This window comes from Pecten maximus, chromosome 8, assembly GCF_902652985.1.
Source record: "Pecten maximus chromosome 8, xPecMax1.1, whole genome shotgun sequence".
NCBI lineage: Eukaryota > Metazoa > Mollusca > Bivalvia > Pectinida > Pectinidae > Pecten > Pecten maximus.
In genome coordinates, this window is record NC_047022.1 from 24,284,672 (window position 1) to 24,311,698 (window position 27,027).

Below are 27,027 nucleotides of genomic sequence, written 5' to 3' on the forward strand. Positions count from 1 at the left end.
AGGTTACAATAACCCAACTATTTCTAAAATGAAATGGTTCGAAACCTCATATAGCAATGTATGGTACAGGTATATATATATATGTCTTGAACCTCTTGTAGAAGTTTATGATAGAAATGTTGGTTTCATTTATACAAGTAATTCAACAAATGAACACTCTTGAACCTCTAGTAGATGTTTAAGTCTTAATCAGGATATAAAGCTGGGTTAAATCAGTCATGTTTCATGTTTATTTATTTCACAACAATTGCAAAACAAGTTATAAAACTTATGATAATCACGCTTTTTGACCCAGATGGAAGCGCGCAAGGGGTCTTAATGTGGGAAGCGGCAGTACCTGGGGAAAACCCACATGATCTGGCAGGTGACGGCGTACCATTTCATGTCAGATCAAGGATTATCATCATATTATTTTTCCAATATAGGTTAAATTATAAAACTAGTCGTATGATATCTCAACAGGACAATCCAGTATTTACATCAAACACTATAGATTTTCTGAAGCTACATGTACCTTTTTACATTGGAACCATAAAATAATCTTGAATGTTTTAGCACCAAAATCAAAGAGGGCACAATATTTATTTTTTTCTTCTGTTTTCTTCTTAAACAGAAGTGCATATCTGTTTCGGGGGCCGCGGTGGCCGAGTGGTTAAGGTGTCCCGACACTTTATCACTAGACCTCCACCTCTGGGTTCGAAACCTACGTGGGGCAGTTGCCAGGTACTGACTGTAGGCCGGTGGTTTTTCTCCCGGTACTCCGGCTTTCCTCCACCTCTAAAACCTGGCACGTCCTTAAATGACCCTGGCTGTTAAAAGGTGGTTAAACAAAAACTGTAACACACTGCGATACAATTGATCAATTCTCAACATAACACCAAGGGAGATCACTCTTACACAACACATTGGCCTTCCATATCAACTACTCCAGGTTCTCCCTGCCACATTCTTACTTCTTTTAGTTGAAACGTGAATTTTTGAATGACACAAAATATCTTAAATATTATTCAATATGAAGGCTTTAAATGGATGCATACTTATTTTGTGTTATTAGAGATAAAATGCAGGTGATAGAGGATTCTGTTACATATATTGTGATAAAACACAACATGCATACTGCAATATAGTTATAGATACATGTTTATTTTGTTCTAGATGACTAGACACATTCAAAATAGTAAATATCAACAGCATTTACGGTGGCAAATTCAATTGAAAAAAAAATATTGTAAATGGAGTTACACAAAACATTGTCATTATACAAATTGAAGTAAAGAATTCCCAAGCTTCCTAGGTCCTAGGGCTGCGGTGGCCGAGTGGTTAAGGTGTCCCGACACTTTATCACTAGCCCTCCACCTCTGGGTTGCGAGTTCAAAACCTACGTGGGGCAGTGGCCAGGTACTGACCGTAGGCCAGTGGTTTTTCTCCGGGTACTCCGGCTTTTCCTCCACATCAAAAACCTGGCCCGTCCTTAAATGACCTTGGCTATTAATAGGACGTTAAACAAAACAAACCAAACCAAACCAAATCCTAGGTCCTGTATTTGTAAAAAAAAATATTGTAGTGACAGACAACCATCAAATATCTGTAGTATGTGGTGATAATGACTTCCTTTATAATGATTCTTCGTAACAATTTAACAAATACTCTTTTCTTTGAAAAAAAAGACATTTTTGTTTGAAATCTCATATATCATGCAAAAGATATTCACTCACACCGACTTGCTTCAATGATGTAATTGAATATATTTAAATACCAAAACTGTACACTGGTACTAGAAAGATAGATAGATCTAGAATGAAATATAAAAGGAACCACCTTTATTTGGCCCAGTATAGTAAAATGGAGAATTTAAATGATTATATCATTTATCATGAAGTAAGCAGTTCTGTTAGAAATACCTCGTTGACAGACTACATAATAATTATAGGTAAAAGAGTGAGAAAAAAGTTGGTATGTCATATTGCAGGCAACTTGGCAGCTACAAATGTAACCTGACATAAAAAGTTACAACATCAAATTTACTGCTACATTTATTTTGATAGTGACAAATGTTTTTTTTTATGATAACACATAATCATCACCTGCTCTGTTTTGGACATAATAAGATGATGTTCAATTTACGAAGAAAAGTGCCGCTGGCTATATTCATAATGACAAATAAAAACAATTAACAAAAAAAACTCAATGTTGAGATCACACACATCTACTTTCATTAACAATAAAAGTTATACACAAGAATCACATTTGAAATATTTCAACCCTTTGATCACTCTGGTTAAAACAATGTGTTTTACTCAATAATAAATACTTGAAAACACCCATAGTAGATTTATATAACAAGTATTTTTCATTGGGAAGAGAATAAAGAAATAAAAAATGATTGTTTTCTCCTTCAATTAAGTTTTTGTGTTACCAGGCTATGACATAAATCTTGATATATGCCTGTGTTACCAGGCTATGACATAAATCTTGATATATGCCTGTGTTATTGGGCATGACATAAATCTTGATATATGCCTGTGTTACTGGGTATGACATAAATCTTGATGTATGCCTGTGTTACTGGGTATGACATAAATCTTGATGTATGCCTATCAAACTTTAAATTTTCAGCATCAGTACCAAACAATGAATTCCTAGGATTTAGTGTCCTTTCCGACAGGTATCTCCCCATAATATTTTTTTATAATGTTCACATGTAAATGGTGGAAGCAGAATAATGCTTAACAGTCCCTGTGTTATTTACAATTCAAGGATTGATAAATACATAATGCTTCTCTAAAAGGTGATATTTCAGAGTTAACTCCCCTTACCAAAGTTCTCATCTCAAACCAATTTAAGTTACATGTACATAATAAGTGTTAAACTATACACAATGACTTCTTTACCCGTACATGATTTTAATGACATTATGTTACATTGAACCTCCCTACTATTATAGATGGCTCCCAAGATATGTCACCGTATCTAAATGACAACACACAATAAAATATCTGTTTCAATAATGCAATAAGATATTGATAAAATCTATTTTTGAAAGTCATGGTACAACATGTAAGATTTTGTTGAATATTCATGTAAATATGTTGTATACTCCAATATTGCAAAGGCTTTACAGAGTTGAGCAAAATAAACTTCAAATTATGTTTGAATCTCATTAATTAGACTACAGAAGAAACAAAATATGATGACAAAATGATAATCTCACAATTTCTATGTCCCTTCAGACAAAATAATTAATATTCAAATTATATAAGGATTATACATGTGTTATGATTCATAAACAGTTATCTGCTTAATACTTAAAACTTCTTGTCAAGAATAACTTGCATTGTCAAATTTTTCAGTTGTATATTTAAAGTACATTTATAGAATTTCACTATATACATGACTGTGCTTTTATGACTATTAATCTAGTCTTTTAAAACAAAACTAATTGTCAGTCACCATCTGTAATATCATATTATTGCTTTCATATCCTAACTACAACTACCAACATCAATTAAGTCCACATTTCCTTTGATCAGGAACTAGATTGACATTAGCAGTTCAGCAAATACCTTTCCTGTCACTGTTTAAAATTTAACGGTGAATCTTTCCTATAATTTAACGGCGAATCTCTTTCCTATAAACTATAACCTACAATGTAATACTAAGATACCTTAGTACCAATCCTCATTATCCTAATGGCGAGGGGAGACAACAAATCCAATATAAAATGGCGTCTATCAATGGCTGATAAATTGCTGGTGCGTTATACAGATACAAAGTCATTTTTCACACACGCTGATTTAAAAAAAAACAACAACAACAAAAAAAAAGTCTGCACTATACATGTACATGTATGCCAATATCTACAGCATATTGGATTGTTTGCTGTGCTGGCGTAGTTCAGTAGACAAAAGGTCCAGCGTTGCCAATAAGGCCACATACAATTACTTCCAACCTGTAACATCAAATATCTCATGTAATGGTTACGTCTCCGGATTTTCCTCTGTAGCCATGTGGATAGGAACTCTTTGTTCACTGGAGGATTTTTGTGCCGCAAATCTTCTTCGTCTGTCAATAGAGAAAACTGATATAAATATAACTCCTAATACTTTGGAACTGGAGCCTCCAGTTTACAATGTACATGTTTTGGATGACCAGTGTCTAGAAGTTTGGGGCTGGAGCCTCCAGTTTACAATATACTTATGTAAATCCATTTCTAGTTCAAAGTTGCTGTTCTCATACTAGAATTTTTTGAAAATGAAGTTTATCATTTTTTTTAAATATCTATTATTATCCTTCAAACTGGGTCAGTTACAGTATGTGAAGTTGTAGCTAGATAATCTAACAACAAAACGATTAAATAATATGATATTATTTCTCCATTTCAATATATGGTAACTTAAGTATAACCAGTTGTATGAGCCCACCTTTTCCTTACTCCTATAAAGGTGAGAACACCTATGATACCCAGGAACAGTAAGGCACACCCTATCCCAGCATAGGCTCCGTGTGAGAGTGTCATACTGCTATCCTTGGTCTCCACTTTAGACACCTTACTAGGGTCGATAGAGCCTATACTGTTAGAATCCCCACTCTGAGGACTCTTCACTGGCCCACTGCCGATGGGTATTATCTCTACAGGAGCATCTGTATCAAAGACAAAAAAAAATCAGTTCAAATTAAATCTCAACTCCAGGTTTTCATTAGATTCATTAAACATAGTGACAAAATCTACATCTTTTGCTACAAATAAACATTACACCTGTATAGAAATTCAAGGATTTATCATCTTTTCAAATAAATCTACGGTTTTCGCAATGAACAAGAGAAATTACAGGTAAGGCATGTAAAAGACCATATGTCTATAAAGAATGTTTTGGCATCACATGATCATATATACAAAGTACCTAGTTTCCTGCTTCGATGGAAATAGAGCTCTAAATACAGTCAGAATATTCAGTAACATTTTAGCTGGTTGATTTCGGCCCCAAATATGTTTCAATTAAATGTGTTTATTTTTTTCACATTTTCTCTCATATCCAAAAGTTTAGATTCCCTAAAATATTTTCAATAAAAATGTTTGCTTACCTGTTGTAACGTTTTGTTTCATAATGTACCATTCGTCATTTTCAACTTTTGACAGAACTGTAAAAACAAAACAAAAAACAAATAACATACAGTTAAATTCATTACTATGGAAGACCCTGTCACTGATTAACTTGAAATAAAAATTCGGTCTTGACAGTAAAACCTCTATGCAAGATATTCTCTGCTTCCTTGAATACTGATCAGGACATCTCAAAGATTTGTCATGATCCCACCAACTTTGTGATAATGAGGTTCAACTGTAGTTTAATTTCTTCCCTCACTCTGTAGTTTTAATTTCTTCCCTCACTCTGTAGTTTAATTTCTTCCCTCACTCTGCAGTTTTAATTTCTTCCCTCAATCTGCAGTTTAATTTCTTCCCTCACTCTGTAGTTTAATTTCTTCCCTCACTCTATAGTTTAATTCTTCCCTCACTCTGTAGTTTTAATTTCTTCCCTCACTCTGTAGTTTAATTTCTTCCCTCACTCTGTAGTTTTAATTTCTTCCCTCACTCTGTAGTTTAATTTCTTCCCTCACCCTGTAGTTTTAATTTCTTCCCTCACTCTGTAGTTTTAATTTCTTCCCTCACTCTGTAGTTTGATTTCTTCCCTCACTTTGTAGTTTAATTTCTTTCCTCACTCTGTAGTTTAATTTCTTCCCTCACTCTGTAGTTTAATTTCTTCCTTCATTCTGTATAGTTTTAATTTCTTCCCTCACTCTGTAGTTTGATTTCTTCCCTCACTCTGTAGTTTTAATTTCTTCCTTCATTCTGTATAGTTTTAATTTCTTCCCTCACTCTGTAGTTTTAATTTCTTCCCTCACTCTGTAGTTTGATTTCTTCCCTCACTTTGTAGTTTAATTTCTTCCTTCATTCTGTATATTTTTAATTTCTTCCCTCAATCTGTAGTTTGATTTCTTCCCTCACTCTGTAGTTTTAATTTCTTCCTTCATTCTGTATAGTTTTAATTTCTTCCCTCACTCTGTAGTTTTAATTTCTTCCCTCACTTTGTAGTTTGATTTCTTCCCTCACTCTGTAGTTTTAATTTCTTCCCTCACTCTGTAGTTTGATTTCTTCCCTCACTTTGTAGTTTAATTTCTTTCCTCACTCTGTAGTTTAATTTCTTCCCTCACTTTGTAGTTTATTTTCTTCCCTCACTCTGTAGTTTAATTTCTTCCCTCACTCTGTAGTTTAATTTCTTCCCTCACTCTGAAGTTTAATTTCTTCCCTCACTCATACTAATTGACAGCCACAGTGTGATATCATGATCCTTGTACAGACAAACCTGTATGTGACCTTTTCCATTACCTACATTGGAAGGTCATATACATGTATGGCCTACTACAAGCTTCCACTACTAAAGTGACTATATATGATCTACTAGTAACTATGGTATACGTATAAGCAAATTCATTTCAGTCACATGTAATATGTATGTGCAGAGAAATAAGAAGTTACAATATGCATGTCTAGTCGACTTTAGCTCAACAACCAATTTAGTTTGGTCAAACTACAACAGCTAGACTTTTTTGGCGCATGCATCACCATTTGGGAGTACAGCAGTGATTGGTTGTTTTTTATACACATTTGTAATCACATTAGATGGAACAGCCTGGCTATAGCATGTAGTTGATGGTCGAAGAAGGCCTATGATCAAGACAGGTCTCTAAATCCATGTTCAGGTCATTAGTATAGTAAATTACATCGTCAAAAATATGGTCACATAGGAGAGGGAGTCACTTAATTCAGGTGGTCGCTATAGCAGTTTGGACTGTATCTATATTTTGGAGTAAATCTATAGGGGACGGCCAATATATATATATATATCTCAAACTGAAAAGGTCATCACATGAGGCTTATCATGATCATAGGGCAATGACATAACATTTGTTGACATTTCAACTGGACTACAGTAAATATGAATAACACTACTTTATCACTAAGCTGGTATGCAGTACATTTAATAATTGATTAATGTGATAGACATAGCAATAAACCCATACAGCTTTCGATTTGAGCAGTGTTACTTATAAGATTTAAACAAAGAAATTCTTATTTGTAAGTACATTATTATTAAGTACATTTTGCAGAAAAAGAATCTAGTCAATGAAGATTAGCAAAGTTATATTTTTAGCTTCTTTTTTAATTTGGCTGGACCATTTTGTGAAAAGCAACAAAAAATGCCTGGTACCTATGTAAAGTACAACAATTCAAGCACATGTACAACAGATATTTAACAAACTGAGATTGCATACAATGAACTTTTTACATTCAAAATGTAACATATAATCAGAAACTACGATTTATGTAAATCAGTTTTATCAGCTTCATTTTGTAATCTAATCGAAAAATTCTTAGACTGTCTGAAATTAAGCTGTGTATAAATTGCAGTGTCAACACTGATTTGGGGAGGGGGGGGGGGGGGGGGGGGGGGGGGGGTCAACACTGATTTGGGGAGGGGGGGGAGGGGGGTCAACACTGATTTGGGGATGGGGGGGGGTCAACACTGATTTGGGGAGGGGGGGAGGGGGGGTCAACACTGATTTGGGGAGGGGGGGGGGGAGGGGGGTCAACACTGATTTGGGGATGGGCTTGATAAATACAGAACAATATAAGTTATCAAGACATACTATTTGTAAAGATTAGCTCTGCTGAAGTTTTGGTGGGTCTGTTATAATTACCAGGTAATTGCAGAATAATAATGGCTATATATATATTTATATATATATATAGAATAAAGTTGAAATGTCCATGTGACGGTAAATAATAATAAATAAAAAGCCAAACACAGATCTGCTGTCTCCCAAGTACTTTCGCGGCTACATTCTGCGGCTTTATATATATATATTCATCCATAGATTGGATTTATGGTATATTTTAGGTCCGGTTGAAAAATGGAGTTGATGACATATACTTACGAACACAGGTACCATTTGGCGCCATCACATATTTTTTACAGCACTCTATCACATTGACATAAACTGTCTCGGAAGTATTGAAGTTTTTATTGCAGTACTGTTCACTGTAAAAAGAAAAAGGAAATATTATATTATAGTGTTACTTCAAGACATACCATAAAGTTATCAAGCTTCATAATTCCAAAAAAAGTTGGTTTTTTTACTTGAACTGCGCATGGCTACTGATTGGTTGGGAATGGGAGTGAATTTTTGGTGTAGATATTCCCCTGGTACCATGCAGTTAAATTAAAATCCTATGTGAGATGTTGTCAATGTGACAAACATATCATATATTTGTGTACCAGATGCATTCAATATGAAAATTAAACAAGATTTTTTTCATTCAAATTCTGAAAATCATAGATACCTATATATATATCATAGTAATACAGATTTTAATCTATCAAATTGGTAAAAAAGTTCTGACCAATCTCCAGACAAAAATAATATGTTTTTCACTGATATAAACAAAGGGCGCAATAACTTTTTAGGAATTGTTGAATCCAAATACTGCCCAGGAAAAACATGACTAATCTATAGCTACATCGTAATTAATATAAATTATACCAAGTTTCAAAGTGGTTGGTCAAAACTGAGAATTCTAATGAGATCTCCAGACAAGATAAAAATACTGAAATAAAGAAAAGTCCAAAAAATTGCCAAATTAAAATCCTGCTCAAGAATACACACCTACACATTATGATCATAAATTAAGCCTTCCAAGATTGAAAACTTTGACTTGTATATATATCTATATATCAAAGAGAGAAACTAACATAATCAACTGGAAATATTGGACAATTTATAATGAAATATTAATAATTATTACATTTTTACCAGTGAAATATCAAAAATTATTCATTCTATAAAAGTGATATTTTTCACTAGTGAAAAATATCACATTTGCTGATTTGACCAATCAAATAAATGCTTAGAAAATACCAAAACAAGAGATCCCAGAGGGATCTTGGCGCCCACCATTGAATGATCTTTATAGGTTCCATGTCAGATTGATCTTTTCTCTACTTTTCCCTTCCTCTAAGTCTTACTAATCTGTGTAAATTCAGAAACAGCCCTCTAGTGCTTTTCAAACAAGGGCAACCTATATATAAAATTTAAGATTTAGCAATAATGGCTGTCTGTCGGCCATGTTGTTTTCCGACTGGTCCCAAAATGCAATACCAGGGACCAAGGGGAACCTACATATGAAATTTGAGAAAAATCCCTCCAGTACCTTCTGTACAATAGCGATAACAAACTTCAATTTTCAAAATACAAGATGGCTGCCTGTCAGCCAGGTTGTTTTCTGACTGGTCTCAATATCCAATATGCATAACTAGACACAGAGGGCAACCTACAAATGAAATTCAGAAAGATCCTTTCAGCAATTTCTGATAAATAGCGATAACAATCTTCAATTGTCAAAATACAAGATGGCTGCCTGTCGGCCATGTTGTTTTTCGATTGGTCTCAAAATGCAATATGCATAACTACGCACTGAGGGAAACCTACATATGAAATTTGAGAAAGATCCCTTCAGTACTTTCTGAGAAATAGCGATAACAAACTTCAATTGTCAAAATCCAAGATGACTGCCTGTCGGCCATGTTGTTGTTTTCCGAATAGTCTCAAAATGCAATATGCATAACTAGGCACCGAGGGAAACCTACAATTGAAATTTCAGAAAGATCCCTTCATAAGTTTCTGAGAAATAGCTATAACAAACTTCAATTGTCAAAATCCAAGATGGCTGCCTGTCGGCCATGTTGTTTTCAGATTAGTCTCAAAATGCAATATGCATAACTACGTACCAAGGGAAACCTACATATGAAATTTCAGAAAGATCCCTTCATAAGTTTCTGAGAAATAGCTATAACAAACTTCAATTGTCAAAATCCAAGATGGCTGCCTGTCGGACATGTTGTTTTCCAATTGGTCTCAAAATGCAATATGTATAACTAGGCACCAAGAGAAACCTTTATACGAAATTTCAGAAAGATCCCTTCATAAGTTTCTGAGAAATAGCGATAACAAACTTCAATTGTCAAAATCCAAGATGGCTGCCTGTCGGCCATGTTGTTTTCCGATTAGTCTCAAAATTCAAAGTGCATAACTAGTCACTGAGAGGAACCTACATATGAAATTTCAGAAAGATCCCTTCATTAGTTTCTGAGAAATAGCGATAACAAACTTCAATTGTCAAAATCCAAGATGGCTGCCTGTCGGCCATGTTGTTTTCCAATTGGTCTCAAAATGCAATATGCATAACTAGGCACCAAGAGGAACCTTTATATGAAATTTGAGAAAGATCCCTTCAGTGCTTTCTCAGAAATAGCGATAACAAACTTCAAATGTCAAAATCCAAGATGGCTGCCTGTCGGCCATGTTGTTTTCCGATTAGTCTCAAAATACAATATGCATAACTAGGCACTGAGGGGGACCTACATATGAAATTTCAGAAAGATCCCCTTATTAGTTTCTGAGAAATAGCGATAACAAACTTCAATTGTCAAAATCCAAGATGGCTGACTGTCGGCCATGTTGTTTTCAGATTGGTCTCAAAATGCAATATGCATAACTAGGCACCAAGGGGAACCTACATATGAAATTTCAGAAAGATCCCCTAATTAGTTTCTGAGAAATAGCGATAACAAACTTCAATTGTCAAAATCCAAGATGGCTGCCTGTCGGCCATGTTGTTTTCAGATTGGTCTCAAAATGCAATATGCATAACTAGGCACCAAGGGGAACCTAAATATGAAATTTGAGAAAGATCCCTTCAGTACTTTCTGAGAAATAGCGATAACAAGAATTGTTTACGGACGGAGGGACGGATGGACGGACGGAGGGACGGACGGACGGACGGACGGACGGACGACGGACCACGGACGCAGGGCGATTTGAATAGCCCACCATCTGATGATGGTGGGCTAATAATTGACCTATCAGAAAGCCTTCAGACATCATATGTCAGCACCTGGACAGGGGGAACTACTTTTTTTAGGGAACTGTAGGCCTAGTTAGCATGCGGGGTAGGTTTTTCGTTGATAAAAAATGTAATAAACAGAATATCTAACAGTGTCATCAGTAATACCAAATATATTTCACTCGTGAAAAATATCAAAATATTAGCCCCACTCGTGAAATATATTTGGTATTACTGAAGACATGTTAGATATCCTCTATATATCAGGCTAAATTCAATATAATGCCATGGCAAATGTTCAACAGCCTATACTGGCATGTTTTACATAGAACTTCTATAGATTTCTCATGGAATTGTATATAATGTAGAGTAACCAGCTAGCTATACCAATTACATTCATAACAGGAGGCTGTATAAATGTATGTAATGTTCATATACTTTCAACCCATATAGACATAACTACATAACAGTACATATATATACTGGTAGAAAATATTCAATAAAAGTTTAAAAGGCTTAATGTCCGCCCGGTCATCTGCATTGACAACTAAAACACAGCATGACTAGTTACAGCTGTAACTAATGGTCTGATATATATACCAGTATAGAAATGATCACGTGAATGTTCACGCCAGGAATTAAAGAACACGCCACCTGATCATGATTGACTACAGATTATACCAAAATACTTTTACTACACTATACAAAATATACAATAGCCTGTAGAATATCATTCAAGGGAAAAGGACACTTCTATTTAAGTTTATATATATCTCATTGATATGATGATAGTATATACATGTATTATATAATTCAGGGGGATGATTTTTTTTTTAAACACTTGCTCCTGGCAAGTAAAGCTCAGACACCAACAGTCCACTTGCTTTAGGATATTTAATATATTTTCTACTTGCCCATTAAAATGAATAGTCCTGCAATAATTAATATGCATGAAAATATATATCACTCAGAATATTAATATTTTCTGGACCTATTTAATAAAAGATAGCACAACACATTTGAATAATGTATGCTACATCTGATTTAAATACCTATAGAAAATACCTAAAGCTTTTATTATAGAAATACAAGCTATAGTCTGTACCAAAAATCAAGCACTATATAGCTTTAGTGGATACATGTGGGTTACAACAATGAAAGCTTAGGATCAAAGTCCAGGGTCGATCACTCCACAGTTATTAGCTTAACATAAATCTAATGCTTTATACACACAACTAAGGTCAAAGACCACAACTTGGGGTCATACAAGTGCATCCACTCCTTCCTATTCAGCTGAGCCAGAAAATGATTTCTACATGATAATTCATACATTTTATTATATTTACCTAGAACTGAATTATGTATCCCCTATACGTTGATACCTGTACATGTAGATGTTATTCAAACCAATCAGTAGTTTTATGTTATAGTTGTATCTTATTAAAAAGATTCCTTTGTACACTTAAATACCTCTGAAATAATTTCTATGTGATAAAGTAATATGTTACCTGGTATTGTACATAATCAAATACAGTACCTGTATAGTACATGTAGATGTTTTTTCAAACCAATCAGTATTTTTACATAATTTAAGCATGCAATGATCAGAGGTTTTAATGTTGTTATAGTCGATATGGCAGCATGTTTCAGTTTGGGTTTCCATGTTACATATGCCCACCATACATCTTGCTGCCATATAGACTATAACAACAATAAAACCATTGTTCAATACTTATATTTACATTACCTTACCATTTTTGTCAACTTTGAAAAAAACTGAACCAACCAAAAAAATTGTGCCTTTTTTAATGTCACATGACCCACTGGGTGTTATAGGCATATGGTGGCAACTGCCTCTTAGCATTGTGTCAATGGGGAAATACAGAGCTAATGTAAATATAGCTATATATGTATAACATGGCCTTTTATAAGTTACAGTTATAGCCTAATACATGCCCATTCCCCTGGTTAAATTTTGTTGTATTTGGGGTAATTAAATCATTATCAAGACCAACAAAAGAGGGACAAAGCAATAGTTATGTCTGTCATAATTGTTTTACTTACAAAATCAACCGTATGCAAATCTGACAGGGCAGGCACATGGTTGTCAGCCGCCATTTACCTTTACTTTTTTGACTATGTTGAGTATTTGTCTGAATAGATATTCAGTATAGTATGATATTGTGAAGATTTGTTTTGAAACTATAGGCTTAATATAAATTATTAAAAATATCAACTCCAATTTTTGTGTCAGATGAATGATTGAAAATCAATTAATTAAGCATTTATCTTTAATTATTTGTCTTTTATTCATTTGTTTAAGTGTTTAAATATAATAAATCAGGAGACATATAGTGTACTATAAACAGACTTTGGTTTGTTTCTTCGTTTATAAGGGACATAACTCGTTGAACCTCTATATAAAGGACACCTCTCTATAAAGGACACTTTTGTCTTGTCCCTTAGGTGTCCTTTATAGACAGGTTCGACTGTACCTGGTTTACATAGTTATATTTATGATACAGTATATACATGTATGATATAACACATATGTGTATATATTTATAGGTCTACATATCATGACCTGATCATGAACTTCACACACATATATATATGTTAACTAAACATTACCAGCTATATATACACTCTAAACAAAATGTGATTTGATCTATATATTATACTGCAGGTACAACTATTGTAAATTAAGTCAGACAAAGGATTTATATATGGTATGGATTGTTAAAAACAAATCATTGTTACTAGCTACATATTCAACATCAAACTCTATCTTCTTCATATATATGTGTAATTTCTATGAGGTAAAGAAAAATCACAATTTTGTGGTATATATGATCTGATGATGTTTGATATGCTAAATATATATACAATTTTTTTAACATTATTCAAGAGAAAATGGTTTTGGTTTTTGTATTTTTACCCCAATAAACAAAATACCCTATTAAGCGTTACCCGATTAAGTGGAATGTACTGTATATCAAAATATGTAAAAATATTTGTGCAATAGAAAAAATGGCACAATACATCCAGACATTATCATGCAGTGCCTAATGGACGGACTCTATACTCCATTATCACAACAGCACTCATCATCTTGGCAAAATTTTTTGAAATATTTTCCCCCAAAATAAACTACCGTATTTGACCTAATAAGGGCACAGGGCGCGGGTAATTGACAGTGGGGGCGCCCTTATTAAGATTAGTTATTCTGAAGTTTTATGAAACAGACTATACCTTATAGCAGAATACCCAAGGTTGTGGAAACGGTAAAATATTCAGTCATGAAAATATTCCAGATGAAGATATCTATTCATTATCATATATTAAGCTTAAACATCACTTGAATACTCCTGTAAACTTGTAAACCATGCCAGCTGATCTTTAGACCAGAGAACGTGTGTTCCACCATTTATGTTCAAATGGAACTCTTTTGTGTTCTATTTATAGAAACAGGTGATTTCCCAGATCATATTAGACATCGTTTTCTTTGACCTAATAATTGATTTACAATGTCTTTTACTAGCTTTCTGCTCTGAACAAAAGTTATTTATCAACAAGAATGAAGTCTTTACTTTACATATCTTCAAATAAAAATGGTAAGTTATTATTTGTATGTGTGTTTAGTTTTGGGTGCTCTTTGCACTGACATGTCATCTGTAGCCTGTAGGAATACACAAAATGTGGCGAAAACATGTGTTCCAGTTACTTAATTTGCTGAAGAAAATTGAACACATAAAGTAGCAAAATATTTCACATGAATTATTACTTTTGAACACCATTTTGACACTCAGTCAAAGATTTATTTCTTTGAAAAAAGGTAGGGGCGCCCTTATTAGGTCAAATACGGTACATACAAAAATGTATTATGAAATGTATTATAAAATGTATCATAAAATGTATCTTGAGAATTCTACAAATAATTATACATATTTCAGTGGATACCTTACTTTAACGCTTTTGCTCCTTATGTTTATACAGATCTATTATAAAACACTAATTATAGTTTTTTTTCTATAGTTTTCATCAAAGGACTTTGAGATACCATTTAATCTAATGTATGATGATGATCTAAAATTTGAGTGCACAGATCAGGATTTTTGCCACTTGTTTTCTTGCTGAAAATCTGAAAGTGTACTAATTGGTATTTTATTGGAAAATCCCATTCACTTTCTTTAATTTAACAAGAGATCCCAGAGGGATCTTGGCACCCACCATTGAATGATCTTTATAGGTTCCATGTCAGATTGATCTTTTCTCTACTTTTCCCTTCTAAGTCTTACTAATCTGTGTAAATTCAGAAACAGCCCTCTAGTACTTTTCAAACAAGGGGTACCTATATATAAAATTTAAGATCTAGCGATAATGGCTGTCTGTCTGCCATGTTGCTTTCGGATTGGTCCCAAAATGCAACACCAGGGACCAAGGGGAACCTACATATGAAATTTGAGAAAGATCCCTTCAGCACTTTCTTAGAAATAGCGATAACAAGTTTCAATTGTCAAAATCTAAGATGGCTGCCTATCGGCCATGTTGTTTTCCGATTAGTCTCAAATTGCAATATGCATAACTAGGCACCGAGGGGAACCTACATATGAAATTTGAGAAAGATCCCTTCATTACTTTCTGAGAAATAGCGATAACAAACTTCAATTGTCAAAATCCAAGATGGCTGCCTGTCGGCCATGTTGTTTTCTGATTGGTCTCAAAATGCTTTATGCATAACTAGGCACCAAGGGGAACCTATATATGAAATTTAAGAAAGATCACGTCAGTACATTCTGAGAAATAGCGATAACAAACTTCAATTGTCAAAATCCAAGATGGCTGCCTGTCGGCCATGTTGTTTTCCGATAGGTCTCAAAATGCAATATGCATAACTAGGCACCAAGGGGAACCTACATATGAAATTTGAAGAAGATCTCTTCAGTACATTCTGAGAAATAGCGATAACAAACTTCAATTGTCAAAATCCAAGATGGCTGCCTGTCGGCCATGTTGTTTTCCGATAGGTCTCAAAATGCTTTAAGCATAACTAGGCACCAAGGGGAACCTACATATGAAATTTGAGAAAGATCCCTTCAGTACCTTCTGAGAAATAGCAATAACAAACTTCAATTGTCAAAATCCAAGATGGCTGCCTGTCGGCCATGTTGTTTCCCGCTTGGTCTCAAAATGCAATATTCATAACTAGGCAGCAAGGGGAACCTACATATGAAATTTGAGGAAGATCTCTTCAGTACTTTCTGAGAAATAGCGATAACAAACTTCAATTGTCAAAATCCATGATGGCTGCCTGTCGGCCATGTTGTTTTCCGATTGGTCTCAAAATGCAATATGCATAACTAGGCAGCAAGAGGAACCTACATATGAAATTTGAGAAAGATCCCTTCAGTACTTTCTGAGAAATAGCGATAACAAACTTCAATTGTCAAAATCCAAGATGGCTGCCTGTCGGCCATATTGTTTTCCGATTGGTCTCAAAATGCAATATGCATAACTAGGCAGCAAGGGGAACCTACATATGAAATTTGAGAAAGATCCCTTCAGTGCTTTCTGAGAAATAGCGATAACAAACTTCAATTGTCAAAATCCAAGATGGCTGCCTGTCGGCCATGTTGTTTTCCGATTGGTCTCAAAATGCAATATGCATAACTAGGCAGCAAGGGGAACCTACATATGAAATTTGAAAAAGGTCCCTTTAGTACTTTCTGAGAAATAGCGATAACAAACTTCAACTGTCAAAATCCAAGATGGCTGCCTGTCGGCCATGTTGTTTTCCGTTAGGTCTTTAAATGCGATATGCATAACTAGGCACCAAGGGGAACCTACATATGAAATCTGAGAAAGATCCCTTCAGTACTTTCTGAGAAATAGCGATAACAAGAATTGTTTACGGACGGACGGAGGGACGGATGGAGGGACGGACGACGGACCACGGACGCAGGGCGATTTGAATAGCCCTACATCTGATGATGGTGGGCTAAAAATCTTGAAATTCTCTCATAACATTACCAAGTAATTCAATTGCAAGATGATCATTACCCATTGCATGTATCATCCCCTGTTTGTTTGTTTTTGTTTAACGTCCTATTAACAGCCAGGGTCATTTAAGGACGTGCCAGGTTTTGGAGGTGGAGGAAAGCCGGAGTACCCGGAGAAAAACCACCGGCCTACGATCAGTACCTGGCAACTGCCCCGCGTAGGTTTCGAACTCGCAACCCAGAGGTGGAGGGCTTAGTGTTAAAGTGTCGGGACACCTTAACCACTCGGCCACCACGGCCCCTGTATAATTCCTGCTTAGCAATGAAATTTTGAAACATTCACGATGGGGCATGAACCATTCTTTTTGCCTGTATCAAAGTGAAGAGTAACTATTTAGTGTTAATATATAATTACATACTTACTGATAAAAAGTACAATAATCTAAGCTGAACCAGGAACATCGTGCTCGGTATGACAGCTTACAGGGTTTGTACACTTGTTCAAACTTCGTGATGGTCTTTGCCCTCATATATGTGCACTTGTGGTCACTCGCTCTGTAAAAGTCAGAAATGTTAAATGAAATTGAATTCAGAAATGTTAAATGAAATTGAATTCATGTCCTGATAATGTACATAGTGATTTTTGGAACTCGGATAATTGTGTTGATTGACTCATGCTTTCATGTGGGTTTTGCTCAGATTTTGAGAAACTAACTATAACTCTTATTATGAGATTCACATGTAATTAGAGAACTAATCTGAGATGGCTTCATTGCTATTGTATTAAAGTATAAGAATTTCAAATGAAGGTAAACATACTGGTATGTATTAGTACTAGGTTCTAAAATCTTTTCTATTAATAGTTACATTTAGTATATAAAATTTCTTTTCTGGACCATTATATTATTTCAAAACTGCTTAAGATATATGTTGACCACACTTGCTGTATACTTGTATCACCTAAAGCCGAAGTGCAGTGCTTATGCCTTTCGGTCATGCATGATCTCAGGTCAAGTAAGAACAAATTTTTCCAATGTTTATCCTGGGAGTAACATTATTATACCATTTATGTTATACAAAAAAAATGTAATGAAAATTTCTGCATGCCTTTATAAAATCACCAACAGATGGAAGTGCATCAAATTTCTCTGTCATTATTCATATTGCAACCCCTTGACCTCAAGGTCAATGGTCAAATATGTGCAAATTATATCCGGACCATAACATCTTTACTATTGATGATATCTTTGATGAATCTTGAAGTATTGTATAACCTGAAACTAATATGATGAAGTACTGCTGTAAGACCACTTTGACCTGATTCTCAACTGGAACATTTTCTGGTAATTTTTAATCTTTAATGAATGTTGCTGTATATATACCTATCTATATGTCACCCATCTAACGAAATATAGCGCTTTGTCATTGGATCATTGCAACCTTGACCTCAAGGTCAAAGGTCAAGTGAGTGAGAAAATTTCAATGTATAGTAAAATATAATTATAAGGGAGAAGGCCGGGAGACATATTTTTGTTGACAAAAATTAACAAAATAGACTTTAAGATAACAAAGAAGCTTGCACGGATTTTATTGCCAAGTCTCAGGTTTTGTTTTAGAAAAGTTAATCATCAATTTTTTTGCTGTATGTACATTACTCAGTAAATAATTGTACACTGGTACATCTATGTCATAATTTTAAAAGAAATATATGTGCCATCATCTTCTATGATGTCATAATATGATGACATCACAATATCACAATGAATATAGTATACATGTATATACCTTAAAGATTTACAAACAGATTATGTCAATTAATTAATATATATAAAGAGATAAATAAGATATGAATTTTTTGTTCTCATTTCATAAAAGATTGATATACATGTATTTTATATGTAAGAAAGTAATCAGAACCATTTTTTTAAATTCATCTTTATTTCATTTATCTTGCACAAAAGTCCAATACATGTATATATATATGTATTCTTTAAAACATGCAATCTGAATATAAATGACTGGGTGTATTTTCAGGATGGGATGAAACATGCATGATATAATAATCATGCAGTTCAAATTAAAATTGAATAACATATGTATTAAATTTTTTTTTTTTTTAAGTTTCTAAATTTATCATTTTAATGATATTGTTAACCAGCAGTTTGTTTTATCCATCATGATATATAGCTATATATAGGCAATCTGGATAATTATGATTAACATATATATACTGGGAAGAAAATGGAACACTCGGAGAAAATCCTCATGGTCAGGCATGCGCAGGCATATAACATGGTAATTGGGTGATGTTTATCAGAGAGATCTGATTCTGACTCAATACATATTGGTATAAGATTTGGATTAATCTCCAAACCATCAAGTGTACTGAGGGTACATTTGAATCTTTGCCCTATAAAACAATGCATTACTCTAGCTTTTGATGAGGAATTTAACATGTGTGCAGCAATTGAGATCATATAATACCCCTAATTATACATGCAAGAAAATGTCTAGATGTATATACCGGTAAGATATTTTGGTAATGCCTTCCACATGTATGCACTTAAAGCTTGGGTCAATCGCAATCACATTGGTACATCTAGATCTGTCAGATGCGATTCAACTTTTATCTGAAAAAATCTACAGCGTACTAGTGTAATCTGATTAAAGTTTGCAATGCATCGTAACAGTATAAATTGATACATATTTAAATATCTGCTCAACATATGTATTCGATTTAAGGGCATAATAAACATTGTTATATGTATTCAACCATTAATTTTCAAAATTGTTTTTTGGATTCAAAAATGATGAGCCTACAGTATTAATTCCATAAGTATGAAACAGGAAAGAGAGTAGTGTGCCTCCACCAGGGATCAAACCAGCGACCCTCGGCTTACTGGTCCGCCGCTCTACCAACTGATCATGAGCTAAAGGGAACCCCCCCCCCAGCGCGAAGATAGAAGGCGACCATATCACTATGTACATGTACAATTAAAACCTGCCACAAGTATATATAGATTATATGATCACTCAATTTAATCATAAGGTACGCCAGCAAACATACAACAGTTACAAAGTAATTTTTTATATGTATGTTAACATTTTATAATTATTTGGATTACTATAAATGCCTCCACCGGGAAGTTGGGGACCAATTTACCCACCTTCATCAAACCATTCCCCATTCCCCCGCCCCCCTTTCTTTACTGATTATGCATGTCTGAGCAGGAGGGAAATTCCCCCAAGTGCAATTTATATCTGAATTATAATTGATTAAAATTTGTGAAACACCAACATATGTACAGTATGTGCCTATCTGTATATATATGTGTCTATCAGTATCAACTAATTATATATATATATATATATATCGATATACCTTTCAGGCTTTAAATTTGTTAGTGTGTATGTATGTATACGTATGTGTCTATCAGTATAATTGTATAAGCCAATTATCATATACAATGTACAGTACACATGTACAGTACTATACCAGTATGTGTCTATCAATTAATATAGGTAAGCTAATTATAATTATACACATATACAAGTATATATGTGTCTACCACAATAAGCTAGTTATGAGTCAATCAGTGAGTCTTCGTATAAACTGTATACAGTACATGTATACACCATAATATAGAATACAAACTATACACAAACAGTGTCAAGGTTTCAATTTTGTTTAGAAAGTAAATAGAACTTATATAGCTATCACTAATATGTATACCTTACAGATTAAAAGGTGTATCAACTCATATTATACTTAAAACTTTCTATAGCTCAAATTATAATGTATGTACCTAGAAATCACATTACATCCACCCATATATATAAAGAGAGAGAGTATGGCATATGGTTTCTTGTGTCTTTAAAACAGAACACCAGTGACAGTCAACTTAGATCTAGACCCAATGACCATGTATCAATCATTTGTTACTAATTGTAATACAACTTGAAAGTTGATCTGGATGCTAGTTAGCAGATCTAGATTAGCCTCTCCATTCCAACATAAAAGTAGCTAAGTTTACTATATTCACTTGAACAAATTGTGTAGCAGCCCTTTATCACAATGTTGCTGGGCATGGCCCCATATAAATATTATGACCCTGGCAATTTAGGTTATTGAGAAGAATTGGTCTAAATTGATTTTAACACATCTGATTCTCACCCCTGTGTCCTTGCACTGACATTAGCTAGGTTATAAGGACATTAATTGCATCCAAAATGCTACTTAACCAATATCATGACCCTGGGTCTTAAGGTCAATGAGAAGAATTCTTTTACAAATTTTAACATTAATATTGGGACCTTAAAATTAGGTCAAGGTTATTCATTTAAACAAATTTGTTGGCTTTTCCTAGCTATTGTACATGCTATCCTGTCCCTGGACCTTTTAGTTATATAAAATTAACAGGAAGAAGCTTAAGTTGTTCAAAGATTCAATGTGATTCAGTTAAACAAACTTTCAGCTAAATTGTTAGCCTTTTATAATTATCCCAGCATGCTATAACTTGACCAAATATCACAACACTTGGTCTGCTGATTAATGAGAAGTTGTTCAATGAATTAAAATGTCAGTCCTAAGCTCTATGCATTTCTGACTCTGCTATTAACCCAGTATATTGAAATGTTACATTTTTTTTATCTTAATATCTTAAATATCATATCATTTCAAATTTGATTACTATTGGTATATGGGGCACTCTGCAGGAATGAGTTTTTCCATGTTCTTTAAAATGTATTCTGCAGTGAAATCTCAAAGGTAATTAGGTGTGGATTAAACAGTACAGAGAGTTTTAGTTGAAATCTGGGATATTTCAAGAAAAAACAGGGAATATTGACTTGCAAATTTTTTATCAATAAATAGTCTAGATATGTATAACTTGACAGATCTAGAGATGCTTCATTGCATTGGCTCATGGTCATTGAATATAATTGGTATAGCCCTAAATCATCACATCAGTCATTTCCAGATTTGAGTCAGTGAGTCCGGACAGGTCCAGGGCATCCAGTTGACCCTTGACTTTTAGCAATTTCAGAAGTCAAATCACTACTTCTGAGAAATCTGAAGGGTCAAAACATATGTCAAATAGACATGTCCCTTCAAACCCAAGAGTCAGATCTCATTTTGGGGAGTCAAAAATATACTCTCAAGGGTCTACTGGATGCCCTGCAGGTCCCCAGCATGGATCATTGTTTTTTCTCTGCATGTTCTTTCACTTGAACGTTGGGAGAGGGATTGGCAACTGCTCTTCCACTCTGAGAAATGTGTCGCCATACAAGTCTCGAGGAGGCTCTGTATGTACCATCAACACAAAATACATCCTCCATAACCACCTATAGGAAACCATATATGCATGGAATCCAGCAAATACCTGATCAGAGTGACAATCAGTAAGGACATTAAACCGGACCAGCAAGTCAACTCAGTGTCGCCATGACAAAACAGACTCTAGGATTCCTCAGGCATAACATGAGACGATGTAGAACAGAACTCCAACACCGAGTGCTTGTGAGACACTTGTATGACCCACATCAATATAATATGGGGCAGCGGACAGTATGGGACCCACATAAAGGGAGATAACAAGAAAGAGAAGGTCCAAAGAAAGGCACCTCATTTTATAAATACTGGACATGAATACTAGAAATTATTAATAACCAACACCTGGAAGCATATACATTAATAGTCAACAAGTTGAAGTGGAAATCAGACTAAAGATGCTTCGATATAAGATCAAATATATACCTGTAGTTGCCAGCAGAACTAGAATCTATATCTCACAGTAAGCGAATCTAGAACCAAGAGACAGCACAGGTACACTTTCCATGCAAGCACCTCCATCACAGATATATCATGATGTGCACACAGGACAACACCCCACCCCCACCCCCAGGGGGACCATCCGAGACTGAAACACAGGATTCTATCAACAGCATCCCTGTGAATCTAAGAACATTAAGTTCCTGGTAGAGCCGATAAGAAGCTAAACTGAGACCTAATTAATCAGCAATTATATATCATGTATAATTACATGATTTATTCTGCATGACTATGGCCAGACTCATGAAAGAAAAATAATGCTCTTTGAAGAGTCCACTAGTCTTATAAGGAAGAAGAAGTATAATTAACCAGTCTTTTTCAGGAAAGTCAATTGCCACAACATAATTTCTAAAATTACAGAGATATATTTTTAGTAGAAAGTCTGAGTGAGTCCCACAACTAAAAAGCATGAGCCCAGGAATCAAACAAAGATGTAAAATTGTAATCATAAGAATAACTTAGTCTTTACTCTTAGGTTCATGTTCAGTTTATTCAAAATAATTATAAAATAGAAACTCAAAATTAGCCTATAGCATTAATTAATAATAATAATTGATAACAGTTTTATAATAATGAAGACTATAATTATAATTTCAACTGGTTGATCATAGGAATCAATTATTAGGGATTAACATTCAGAAAATTTTGTTTTATTATCAAGTTTAAATTAGACTCAACAAATTTTACTTTTTCATTTAAAAATTCACATGTGGTCATGCAAGTACAAATGTAGTCCAAATTTTCTGACGATCTTACTTCGTTATTAACATCATGATCAGAACCCTTCAGATTAGCCTAGTGGTCAAGTAGCTACAGTGTAGGTCTAGGCCTAGATAGATCTATATTAATATTAATCAGTTAAATATCCAGAATGAAAAAAATCATTTTCATTGAGCTTATATAGAGCCCCATGTGGCTTTTAGTTTATGCCTCTATTTCGTCATTCAACTTAATTATTCCAATTGTTTGTGTAAATGAAAGATAGCACACAAAGAAATGTCACATTGTAGGATTAACATTGTCTCTAATGATAACAGGCGATGATAACATGTCATATGGTAGTTCTATTATAATTGTAGATAAGATTGTATGACTATCACAAAATTAACTCATTGACGTGTCTAATTGACAGTATGAGATATCTACACTCTACAGTAATGCTTTCTACAAGGGACTGGTCACATGTGTAACTTCGGCCCTACGTATATACTCACCCAACACAAATCACTGAAGCAAGGACACTGAAAACAACCACTGTCATCCATCCAAATAAATCCATTGTTTTGTTAATTGTCAAGTTTATAACAATAGGTTTTTTACAAGATACAAGCTCGAATTCTATGTAGAGTTGAGACGATAATTAAAATACATCACAGCAACTCGGTCATCACTAGCCAATTACGTTATAGCTTTTTATGATTACTAGCTCACGATCCAAACTCAGAGTGTGAAACAAGAAACAAGTGGTTGTTTGCCTATTTGCCAGAATTCAGACCGACGTAATAGTCATGTTTTCTTTTACATCTACACTCCTACTTCCGTGTGTGAACTCTTCATATCCTTAGTGACGAGATATCAGCAGAGCAATGTGAAGACATGCATTTCATGTGACAGATGGAGGCTAAATATAGGCTAACGGAGATCTGTGTACGAGATGTTCTTCTCGACTTTGGACCTAACAATGTACACAAAGGGGAGACAACTGCAATACTCTCTACACCTGGATATTTCTTAGGTGTCACAACACCATTTTCAGGATGTGCTGTCTACCATCAAATTTTTTTTCAATGTATTGTGAAAACATATCCAATTTACGAAATAAACATGACAATGATATTATCACTGAAAGTTTTATAATTTGTTTGAATTCACCCATGCATTTTACCACATAAAGAGAGAGATCTAATTGGTTACTAGCCCGAGTTTTTTTTTTAGTTTAAACATATTTTATTGTATCATAAATATACAAAGGAATCGGGCACAAGTTTTCCAACTTATATAAAGCCCTTTCCAACACAAAATGACATTGGAATTTACATAAAGTGATTTTATTTTGAAACTGTGAGTTTAAGAAGAGTAGAAATGGAGTGATAATTAGAGGGAAATGGAGGGAGATATTTCATCTGGCATGGTATCAGGGCCAGAGGAAACTCGGGCTAATCGGTTACATGTACTGTTCTACTAAGATAAAATAATCGTGAAATTTTAGGACACGCTTGCTTCACGAGTGAACATGGTAGGCATTGTATAATTCCTCAGATTACATTTAAGCATTGAACGGCTTTCAGTTGGCATTCATATTGACTATGAATGCCAACTGAAAGCCGTTCAATGCTTATATTTACCATCTGCGATTTTTTATTTGTCGTGCGATTTTTTTTTTGAAATTTTCAGTTGGCAGTTCATAAGCTGGTGAACTCGTAACTGAATTGGTAGGGTTATATAGTGGCAGTGCCATATAATGGTAAATATATAGAACTATACGTTCAACAATTACGACATTAGCCTTGTAAGTGGATTTTGCAAACGTCAACCTTAAAAAAAAAAAAAAAAAAACAATACAAAAACAAAATCTTTCATTTTGCCATCATCACGTTTACCTGTGCAATTAACTAAGAAAAAAAATATTAAAATCAGCTCGATGAAACGTTCACTTTGATAATCTGATTGCTTCGGATGTTTTATATTGTCGCCTTTTTAAAGATCTGATAAAGTGGGACCATATCATATGTTTAAAAGGCTGATAAAGCATCTGAAACTTTTATTAACTAGAGCACGTGTAATCCCACCGAATTTTGAAACAACCTTCCTCGTATCATCTATAATGGCGATTTACATATAACAAGGGAGCCATTGTCAAGAAAAACAACTGTCTGTGATATAATTTGATTATGGTCCATTTAAAGAAATTTAAAGGATTTTTCCGAATCATGTAGATCATTCAGCCAACAAAAAATGATCCCTGCATAACATTGCGTTTTTAACTTTATCACTTAAATTACACTGATTACGTGTACTTCGTTTACATCCAGCCACCTTGAGCATCACAACATTCTTACCAACCTTCTCTCCTGTGTACCCCAAGGGACAGTGGTCGCCTCACTCACTACTTTTCTTATCTTTATAGATGATATTGTATATTTGATGGTGGTTGTCTACTCTTTAATGAAATCTCACCTCTGCAAGACTGTCATAACTGAACTGGAGAATGACCTAAAAACACTTGAAATTGGGGAGGAGAAATGGAAGATGAAATCAAACGCCAAGAAGTCTGCTCTCATTAAGAAAAAAAAACCTTTAAGTTCAAATATTCATTACATTGTGAAATTTTAGAAAATCTAGATTCGGGACAGTATCTATAGGGGTCACGATCAACTCTGACCTAAATTGGAACAAGAATAAAAAACTATCACCAACAAAACTAACAAACATTTAGGCTTCTTAAAGCGTAACATGTCATCCTGCTTCACCCGGAAAGTTACATGATCGTTACTAGAATATATGCAACTGTCGGTGTGACGTTGAAAATGGACCCCCGTGGAATATGGAACCTTTCAAAGTTGAAAATGGAATCGGGACGCTGTGGATAACTGACTCTCCTCTTACAAATGGACCCCATCAGGTCTCTCTTTTCCACGTGTAGCCTGTTGAAAACGGAACTCGTTGAAAAAGGAGCCACATGCATGTACATAAGTTGCTCTGAATAACAGCACTGTTATAAGATACAAGACTGTATACAATTTAACAAGCATAAAATATTGATCGATATTGATTAACAATTCGATCTTTGGTGACCCATATAACGACCTTTGGTATATTTTCAAACTGTAATATGATATAAATATAAAATGTATACGATATTGATCAACATTGATACACAATTTGACCTTTGACCTCTGGTGACCAATAAATGACCTTTGGTATATATAACACGTACCCGAAATTGATCGACACTGATTAACAATTTGACCTGTGACCTTTGGTGACCCATATAATGACCTTTGGAAGAACTTATGAGTGTTATAAGATATTCATATAACGCGTACCCGATATTGAATGACATTGATTGACAATTTGACCTTTACCTTTGGAGACCCATATAATGACATTTGGTAAAACCTATCACTGTTATCAGATATGCAAATAACATGTACACGATATTGATCGACATTGGATGATAATTGAATCACCCGGTTCCATATTCAACGTTGAAAATGAAGCCCACAACATACTGACTC

At 34.4% G+C, this 27,027-nt stretch overlaps 1 protein-coding gene across 1 annotated transcript; it reads right to left on the bottom strand.

Moving 5' to 3' along the window:
• Positions 1-207: 207 nt before the first annotated feature.
• Positions 208-24,464, bottom strand: LOC117332877. The gene is made up of 6 exons (XM_033891938.1): positions 24,004-24,464; positions 17,383-17,514; positions 7,996-8,099; positions 5,083-5,139; positions 4,422-4,641; positions 208-4,062 (listed from the first exon to the last, which is right to left on the bottom strand). The coding sequence occupies exons 1-6, from the start codon at positions 24,066-24,068 to the stop codon at positions 3,978-3,980; spliced, it is 663 nt and encodes a 220-aa protein (XP_033747829.1). The 5' UTR covers positions 24,069-24,464; the 3' UTR covers positions 208-3,977.
• Between the last annotated feature and the right edge of the window lie 2,563 nt (positions 24,465-27,027).

Coding starts and splice junctions, on each gene's coding strand:
- LOC117332877 (XM_033891938.1), bottom strand. CDS start 24,068: ATGGATTTATTTGGATGGATGACAGTGGTTGTTTTCAGTGTCCTTGCT. Junction 17,515..24,003: donor GCTTCAGTGATTTGTGTTGG/GTGAGTATATAC, acceptor TGACTTTTACAG/AGCGAGTGACCACAAGTGCA. Junction 8,100..17,382: donor GATTATTGTACTTTTTATCA/GTAAGTATGTAA, acceptor TTCTTTTTACAG/TGAACAGTACTGCAATAAAA.